Raw genomic sequence first — 9,784 nt, 5'->3', positions numbered from 1 at the left:
TACTAGTATTAACGAAGGTTCAAGCATCACTAGGTACTGCCAAAACCTCTAAGTAGAGGTCATAGGTCAGTGGACGGTAACCAAGTAATGAGCCACACAGGAATTTTTAATAGGCTGAGTGTTGTCAGGCACTGCCTGCGTAACAGAAGGTACTGTCAAAAAGCTACAAAAAGAGTGTCAGCTGGTGCTATCAAATGCCGTGATGACATGCAGGTACTGCCCATTATACCAGTGCCTGGGTGTCAGTTGGGACCGGCATGTCCTTTAAGTCCCGAAAGCCATTATTATGAATGCTGTGGCTATTCGACAGTGTTCTTACATATGAGAGTGGATTACCTGCGCTTCTCTGCAGGATAGTAACCCTTTCACTGTTTGTTGCAGCGCTTCGACTGAATGACTGCGCAACGGCACATTTTTCACAATATCAAACGAGGAAAACGACCTTTTCACGTTCCTCCCCCCCTTTTCCCCCTTCCTAAGTCACAGCACACAGCGCAGCCCCGTCCTCGCACACTTAGGGCCAGCAGATAACACGAAATAAGGCAATAGGCCAGGCCCGGCACCACCCCTCCCCGGCCGAACAATGGGGTCGGCGCTGACTGGGCGCCCCGCGCGGCCCCTCTGCGGAGCGGGGCAGGTGTACAATGGGGGCTGCCGGGACGGCCAGTCTCGCGCCTAGGTGTGAGCTGATTATTCAAATACCAGGCCCAGCGGGCTCGGGGGATTGGCCTGGGCTCCTCGCGCTCGCTGCATATAATCGGCTGCCACCGACGTCACAGCAGCACTTGTTATCGCTGCGCCCTCCCCTCGCCAGCAGCAGCAGCAGCGCCAGCAGCACGGGCTGTGTGCACAGCAGCCGGCGCCCGGGGGCAGCAGCAGCTTCCTGGCCGCCCGGCAGCAGCCGTCCGCCTCCGAGAGGGAGGGAGGGAGCCGGGAAGAGGGAGGGAGAGTTCACTCCTCTTTTTTTTTGGTCGCCTCTCAGTCCTGCCTGGCTTTGCGGTGGCTGTTAAATTTTAAACTGCCATGCACTCGGCTCCCAGTATGCTAGGAGCCGTGAAGATGGAAGGACACGAGCACAACGACTGGAGCAGCTACTATGCCGAGCCCGAGGTGAGGGGGGTCCCCGGTTTTGGCTGTTTTTGCGGGCCTGTGTGTGCGTGATCGCGGAGTGTGTGGATCTGCGCTCGCTTTCCCTCTCCCCACCGGCTCCTAAAACAGGTCTCGCTTTATACTACCCCGTGTTAGCTTTGAGATAATATTAACTTTGCGATCAAATATTGACTTGTAGGAACTCCAAATCCTCGCCTCGATGACTGAGGCTCTCTCTCTCGCGCACACACACCGCTGTCTCAACAAAGTTGTGTGTTTTAGCATTGGGCTGAGGGTGCCTCTCTCGCCATCAGTGGATAAAGGGGAGGAGGGGGGCTAATATTTTATACACACACTTGCACTTTTATTTGTGAAAGATGACTTTTGTTTACAGATCGGGCCCAGGACGGGCGCTGGGAGGGGTTCCCCTCCCTCTGCCCCCCCTGTGTGTGGAGACGGAAAGGTGTTTTGCTGTCAGCGGACTTTCTTTCCGGATAGTTTTAGCTCCACACTTCCATGAAACGTTTTTTCACTTTTTTCACACTTTTTGGGGATTTGTCCAGCTTCAGAATACTGTTTTTCGGCTTCGGGTGAATACAGTCTGCTAGCCGACTTTTTTTTTTTTTGTTTTCTCACATTATTAATGTGAGAAAAAAAAAAAGTCTGAGTCTGTAGAACTCCCACCCCTTGGTCTGGCTGGCGCAGCGCGGGTCTGTGTCGCCGGACCAATATTAATGTTGTGTACCCTGTAATTTACTTACTAAAAACATCGTGGCAGTGAACGTTGTTTTTTTGCCAGTACACCTACCCCGTGTTTGTATCTGCTTGACTCGTGCCAGCATGTTAATGCCAGAAGTTATCAGCACAGTGCCAACTCACTGGACACTCTTATTACCAGAGTCTGTGTATCTGCTTGAACAAAAACAATAATTTGTATGTATTTTTACTAAAGCTTACATGTAGTAACAAATCAATGGATAGCAAATCACATCTAAAAGTCATGTAATACCAATGCAGTTAAGAATTTGTCAAAGCTGCCATAAAAAGAAGCAGTAATCGGAAAGCATAGTACAGGAGCGAGTTATGGTAACTTTGAATAATTCCAGTATTTCGCAGTTCGCCGCCTTAAAAGCTAAAGCAAAGCTGGCACTCAAATGCCCTTGCGGCCCCCTCTGTGTCTGTTTCGAGTCGTGTGTAGACCCCCTCCACCCCGAGTCATACTATGCCCCCACCCTGGCCCTCATTTCACCCCTCCGTGTGTCCGTACCAACAGTGTCTTTGGCGGCACCACGTACCCGTTGGCAGTACCCACCTGCCCTTGGCCAGCATTATTAATGCTAGTGCCCATGTAGACGGCGACAGCACTATTGGGATCAGTACTCTTTTACATTTTTCATTGCCCTTAGTTCCAATACACACGTACTTAACGTCGTTACTCTAAATGCCAGTTCTTTGTGCCAGGACGCTTCATGTTAGTAATTAGTAGTACCCATACTTCTTGTGTGAGTCCCTTGTGCCAGGACCTTTGCCCGTACCGTCAGTCTTAACGTCAGAGCCCTGTAAAATAGAAACAACTAAAAGAAATGTAATAAATAATAAACCGTATTGTTCCAGGAGCCTAGTGTCAGCGCCCGTGACCCTTCTGCAAATCCCTTTAATGCAAGTACTGTGTGCCACAACCTCCGAGTGTCACTACCCGTGCACTTTGTTCAGTACCCTCAATGCCTGTTTCTTATGCCAGCACACTACTAAAGCTTCTATCCATGTACCGTATGCAGTTAACGTTAATGCCAGGGCATGTCCCAGGACCCTAACTTCAGTACCCGTATACCTTGTGCAATGACCCTTAATGCTAGTATCTGCTAAATCACAAATATATATATATATATATATATATATATATATATATATATATATATATATATATATATATATATATATATATATATATATTCTTGATTGCCTGGACCCTTAATGTCTCTAGCCGTGTACCTTGTTCAGTTACCCTTAGTGCCTGTACCTTGTACAATAAACCGTAATGAGACTAGCTCTCTACTATGTGCGTCACATTTAATGCCAGGACCTGTTCCCGGGCCCCAATGTCAGTACCCGTGTACCGTGTGCAATTACACTTTATGCGCGTGCCTGCAAAAACATATATTGAAAATATATATTCTAAATTATGAGATATCTTGTGCCAGAACCCTTACTACCAATACACGTGTGGTCTGTACATTCACCCTTAATTTAGGTATTTTGTGCCAGGATGCTAAATGTCAGAAGTACAAGTGTACCTGCAAATACTCTTAGTTCAAGTCAATTGTACCCGGTCATCTGCCATGTGCAAACACTCAATGCGGGTACTTTGCGCCAGGGCGCTTAATGTCGCTACCAGAGTACCATGTTCAGTTACCATCAGAGCCAGTAGCATGTGCCAGGAACCTAAAGCGATACCCCTGCACTTACTGTTGGTGTGAATGTTTTATAAAATACAAAGAATGAACATATAAGAAATAATAATAAAACTTCTGTCAGGCCCTTAATATAAAGTATTCGTGCACCATGGGCAATTCCCTCGGTAACAGCAAAGTGTAATGTACAAACAATGAAAGTACAATAAATAATATTACATCTATTGTCGGGGCCTTTAAAGTCAGTGTAATAAATAATTAAAATATAATAAATTATAAAATATCTTGTGTCATGCCCTTAAACGTCAGTACCCGCGTACTTTGTGCAGTTACACGTAATGTCAGTACCTTCTAATATAAAAGTAATTAAATATAATATATGATAACATATCTTATGTCAAGACCTTTAATGTCAGCACCCGTGTAGCATGTCTGGTTACGTAATGCAGTACTTTCTAATACGAAAATAATGACAATACAATAAAAAATGTTCTTGTGTTTAGGGCCTATAATATCAGCACCCATGTACTTTCTGCAGTTACTCGATGTTCTTACCTTTTAATTAAAAAAGAATTTAAATGTAATAAATAAAGTATCTTATGTCAAAACCTATAATGTCAGTGCCAGTGTACCTTGTGGAATTACTACCAATGTCTGCACCTTGCCCTGAGACTCTATTGTCAGTAACTGTGTACCTTGTACAGTTACCCAAATCAAATAATAATAATAACATATCTTATGTCAGGAGCTTAAAAGTCAATACCTGTGCATTTTGTTTAGTTATACTTAATGTCAGTGTCTTGTAACGGAAAAATAATTAAAATATAATAAATAAAATATCTTACGGCAGGGCCTGTAATGTCAGTGCAAGTGTACCTCGTGCAATTATTTTTAATGTTTGTACCTTGCCCATGTGCACTGATGTCAGTAACCGTGTACCTTGTACAGTTACTTAATACCGGTAACTTTTAATAAAAGATTCTTGAAATATAGTTAAAATATTTTATGCCAGGACTCTTCATGTCAGTACCGTTATTGCTTGTGTAGTCACAGTTATTGTCGATACCCTGGTCAAGAATCCATGTATCAGTAATCGTAGGCCTTGTGCAACTAAGTAATGTCACTACCTTGTAACATAAAGAAAATTCAAATATAATAAATAATAAAATATTTTACGTCAGGACCTTTAAAGGCAGCAAACATACTTTTAACGGCAGTACCTTGTGACATAAAAAGAATGAAAATATATCAAATAAAAAAGGTTTGTTGTTCCACTGCCACTCATGTGAGCACCTCGGACCCTTTGCAGATACCCTGAATGTGAGAAGCCTTCGCTGTGGCCCTGTTGTCAGGGCCCCTGTACTATGTAGTGCCAGTAGTGAGGACACGCGCGCGCACACACACACTTTGTGACTGACAGCCTATATTGTGTCCTTGCCACCGCAGAACTCCGTCTAACCATCTGCCCTCTCTCCTTGCAGACCTACCCCTCCGTGGGCAACATGAACGCCGGCCTGAGCATGAACAGCATGAACACCTACATGGGCATGTCCGCCATGAGCTCCAGCGCCAACATGTCCGCCGCCCCCATGAACATGTCCTACGTGAACACGGCCATGAGCCCGTCGCTGGCCGGCATGTCCCCGGGCACCATGGGCGGCATGGGCGCAGGAATGGGCAGCCACCTGAGCCCCAGCCTGAGCCCGATGAGCGCCCAGGCCCCCGCCATGAACGGCCTGGCGCCCTACCCCAGCATGAGCTCCATGAGCCCCCTCTACGGCCAGTCGGCCATCAACCGCTCGCGGGACCCCAAGAGCTACCGGCGCAGCTACACGCACGCCAAGCCGCCCTACTCCTACATCTCGCTCATCACCATGGCCATCCAGCAGTCGCCCAACAAGATGCTGACGCTGAGCGAGATCTACCAGTGGATCATGGACCTCTTCCCCTTCTACCGGCAGAACCAGCAGCGCTGGCAGAACTCCATCCGCCACTCGCTCTCCTTCAACGACTGCTTCCTCAAGGTGCCGCGCTCCCCCGACAAGCCGGGCAAGGGCTCCTTCTGGACGCTGCACCCCGACTCGGGCAACATGTTCGAGAACGGCTGCTACCTGCGGCGGCAGAAGCGCTTCAAGTGCGACCGCCAGATGGGCCTGGCCAAGGAGGGCGGCGCCAAGAAGGAGGGCCTGGGCCCCGGGGCCGCCAGCGGCAGCGGCTCGGAGAGCACCGCGGGCAACGAGTCGCCGCCCTCCAGCGCCTCGCCGTGCCAGGAGCAGAAGCGCTCGCTGGCGGACCTGAAGGGGCTGAGCCCGGAGCACTGCGCCTCCCCGGGCGCGCAGGGGCAGCACCTGCTCTCGCACCACCCGGGCCTGTCGCACGAGGCCCAGGCGCACCTGAAGGCCGAGCACCACTACTCCTTCAACCACCCCTTCTCCATCAACAACCTCATGTCCTCGGAGCAGCAGCACCACCACCACCACCACCACGCGCACGCGCACCACGCGCACCACAAAATGGACCTTAAGGCCTACGAGCAGGTGATGCACTATTCGGGCTACGGCTCGCCCATGGCGGGAGGGCTGCCCATGGGCTCGGTAACGAACAAAAGCGGCCTTGACCCCTCCTCTCTGGCAGGGGACCCCTCCTATTACCAAGGTGTTTATTCCAGGCCCATCATGAACTCTTCCTAAAACTCCCGCTGGGTTCGAGAACTTGTTTTTTCTTTTTTTTTTTTCTTGCAATTCGTGTACATATTTCTAAAACTCGAGTCTTGTGTTTATCTGGACCCCAACCCCCGCCTCAAAAGTCGCCCCAGCCCTTTTTAATAGATGTCAAGCTGATTATGCTACGTTTTCACTTGTTTTATTATTTTGTTGCAGGGAGTATATTTTTGTGAAAGTACTGAACGCCATTATCTGTGTGAAACCTGTAGTTTCTACCAAGGACCAAAATCGTGATATATTCTTGTTGTAAAAAGTCTGAAATTATATTTGTTGTAATAATTGACCGTTTTTTGATGTGACGAGAGAGTAAAAACATGCCTGGAACTCATTAATTTATGGTTTCTGTATGCTTAATTTATGGACTATGAGATGTATGCTATGATAGCCTATGACCAGATTTCCACAGTCTCTATTAAAGTGTTTTTGGCAAGTTTCTATCCTGAATGTAGCTTCTCTGTATTTTCATTCTCCCAGTAACGAGAAGGCAGATTAAAGGCTGTCCAATGTCGTTGCTGCTCTCCGAAGACAGGTACAAATAATACTGGCTCCGTAAAAGCGCCTTGACATCTCGCCTGTAATTAACCGTAATAAGGGGATTTAGGCAATCCCATTACGGTAATGCGCCTTTCCCACGTTGTAATTCCCACCCCTTTGTCCTGCAAAGACAGTTGGAAAGAAATCTTTCGTTTTTCAATGGAGTTTGTGGCTTTGGTGCGCTTTCTTTCCAAATGATGTTTAATCTTTTAAAGTCATAGCCGGGGGAGGTGAGCTTCCTCAGTCACAGGCACCTGTCCCTCTGGGACACGGATTTGTTTTTGCTTTTTGTCCCTTTGGTGCACTTTATTTTCCAAAGATGCTTCAGCCCATAAAGCCACAGGGGAAGGGGGCGGAACGGACCTGCCACAGGCGCAGCGGCTAGGGGTTTCTTGCCTTTGGTGGAAGGGATATTGGTGTCCTGGCCCAGGAGCTAGAGGTGTCCTGCCATAAGCGAAAGGTTAGAGATATCCCGCCACAGGTGCGGGGGCTGGAGTTGTTGTGACACAAGCGCAGGATTACAGGTGTCCTGCTACAGGTAGAAGGGTTGGAGGTGTCCTGCTACTTGCGCAGAGACTAAATGGAGGTGTCTGCCACAGGGACTAAAAGTGACCCACCACAGGCAAAAGGTATAGAGGCGACCTGCCACAATCGCGGGGACCAGACGTGACCCACCATAAGCCGAAAGTATAGAGGTGACCTGCCACAGGCGCCAGAAGTGAACCGCCGCAGGCAGAAGGGCTAGAGGTTCTCCTGCCACAGGCGGGAGGGTTAGAGGTGTCCGCCACAGACGCAAGGGCTAGAGGTGTCCTGCCACAGGCGGGAGGGTTAGAGGTGTCCGCCACAGACGCAAGGGCTAGAGGTGTCCTGCCACAGGCGGGAGGGTTAGAGGTGTCCTGCCACAGGTACAGGGCTTAGACGTGTCCTGCTACAGGCGCAGGGGTCAGACGTGTCTTGCTACAGACAAGGGCTAGAGGTGTCCCGTCATAGGCGCATGGGACAGAGGTGCAAGGGCTAGAAGTGACTGACCACAGTCGGGAGGGCCAGAGGTGTCCCACCACAAGCGCAGGGGCTAGAAGGACCCGTCACAAGCTCAGACACCTCACGGACCCGGTGAAACACGCGACGCTTCACCGAGTCCAGAGAGCTTCTTGGCGCCGGCACAGTCTGTCCTTCCCGCCCAAGCGTGGCACAGGGTCGTTTCTTCAAGGTCTTATTGCAGCCATTTATTGAGCGTGTCTAGGTGTTTTAGTGTGCGGGGGAGGGGGAAGACCCGTATACTTTTTGCCACCATTGCATTTCATGTGCAAGTGGCACGCAGGATAAACACTCCTCGCACCCAACACAAAGACAAATAAAGCCGGAATCTCCGACTTCCACAGAGGTCATAAAATCAAATTTCTTCCTGGATATACGACACCGTGTGCTTCCCGTACAAGCTGTCCACGTACGTTATTTTACATAGAAATATTTATGACTACAATCTATATCAGAAAAGTTAGTCAGCTTGTACCCAGTAAAAGGCAATGATTCATGTTAAAATTCACCTGGGCACCCATATGCACAGCGATACACATATTCTGCAAGACTTGCGCAAACCCAGACAGACACGGCTTTATACAGTGCGTTACTATTCATACGTGTTAATACGTTTACATATAAAAACACTGTATTGTTTAAAGGCGGCCGACATTGTATTAAACGGTGCCACAGGTCAAAAATATACACTAATATGTTTACCTTTGAGGACGTTTATGTGCGTATTCTTTTTAAATATGTGCATAACGAGGCATGTTATATCTGAGTGTTCATGTCTTTTGGCACACAGGAGCGCACATGCGCGCGCGCCCACACATACGTGCATAGAGTTCCAGAAAAGTGTAATATTTCTAAGACTAGTAAATTATCGCATCGTATGAGTTTCATGCTGCGCTCCCGACTAGTCGTGCTTAACCCCAGCCCTATGTGAACAGGTACTATACACGGAAGCTATTAAAGACATACATAAATACCGTGTTACCAGACGCACGCGGTGTTAGGAGGAAGAAAGATGGATGGATGGTCCTGAAATGTAACTTTAGAAAATACTTTTGCATCTAGTGTTTGAACCTGAATATTTGTTCAGTTTGCTTTTTCAACAATCATTTCTGTGTTCGTTTGTTTATACTTAAAGAGAGAAACAGCTATTTTAAAAATCTTAAAATGTACGTTTGGATATTAATATACACGGATTAATACACACGGGGTTTCTTTGGTAATTTCAAAACGAAAGCCACATCCTTTAGTATCTATTCGTAGGTCAAAGTCAATATTTGTATTGCGTACACATAACAATCTTCCCATGTACAAGATTCATAAGACTTTACAGAACCAAGAACACCGTTACCTCAAATGTTGCAATCTTTTATTTATGTTACCTGATTTGGTTATATATTTTGGAAGGAGCAAACCAGTCTACCCCCCCCCCCCCCCCCCCAAACACACATTCACTCACAGACATTCCTCGCACCCCCTACGGCAAGCTTTGTACTCACATTTGCATGTGGGAATTTTAATTTATTAATTTTGGGGTAAGTCCATTCATTCACATGCTCAAATGTCCTCACATTGTGATAAGCTGGGCACGAAAGTTTGCCATTAAACGATCGCGAGAAACGATACACTAATTATGACGGCATTGCTTCTTTCAATTAATGTTATGTCTAAATTGCTTAGCTAATAAGGTGCAAATTACTTTAACAGTCTAACACTGTCTCTCTAGCGCTGAGAGTTGGTGTGTGGATGTAGAAATCACTCACACACAAGCGCGCGCGGCCATACATACACACGCAGGGTAACACCGAGAGTGCATTTTTGGGTCCACGATGTACATTCAATTAGTGCTATATCGTTTTACAAACAATGCATTTTTACAGCGGTATTTCAGAATTGCACACCATGGCATGTGCAGCATATATTATATTATTTATCCTCCATCCCTCCATTACTCCAGTCAATCTAACTAACAAACTCTCATATCTGTGGCTC

The 9,784-nt window shown here is 47.4% G+C and overlaps 1 protein-coding gene across 1 annotated transcript; it reads left to right on the top strand.

Annotated features, from left to right (window-relative positions):
* Window positions 1-270: 270 nt before the first annotated feature.
* FOXA2 (forkhead box A2) lies at window positions 271-6,658 on the top strand. Its single transcript, XM_069234354.1, has 2 exons — window positions 271-1,110; window positions 4,982-6,658. The coding sequence occupies exons 1-2, from the start codon at window positions 1,024-1,026 to the stop codon at window positions 6,188-6,190; spliced, it is 1,296 nt and encodes a 431-aa protein (XP_069090455.1). The 5' UTR covers window positions 271-1,023; the 3' UTR covers window positions 6,191-6,658.
* Window positions 6,659-9,784: the final 3,126 nt, after the last annotated feature.

This window comes from Pleurodeles waltl, chromosome 5 (genome assembly GCF_031143425.1).
Source record: "Pleurodeles waltl isolate 20211129_DDA chromosome 5, aPleWal1.hap1.20221129, whole genome shotgun sequence".
NCBI lineage: Eukaryota > Metazoa > Chordata > Amphibia > Caudata > Salamandridae > Pleurodeles > Pleurodeles waltl.
This window is presented reverse-complemented; position numbering and strand designations above follow the sequence as displayed.

Bases quoted from the DNA above. Each gene is read 5' to 3' on its own strand.
- FOXA2 (XM_069234354.1), top strand. From the start codon at position 1,024: ATGCACTCGGCTCCCAGTATGCTAGGAGCCGTGAAGATGGAAGGACAC. The intron at 1,111-4,981 runs GTGAGGGGGGTC...CTCTCCTTGCAG, and splicing joins GCTACTATGCCGAGCCCGAG to ACCTACCCCTCCGTGGGCAA.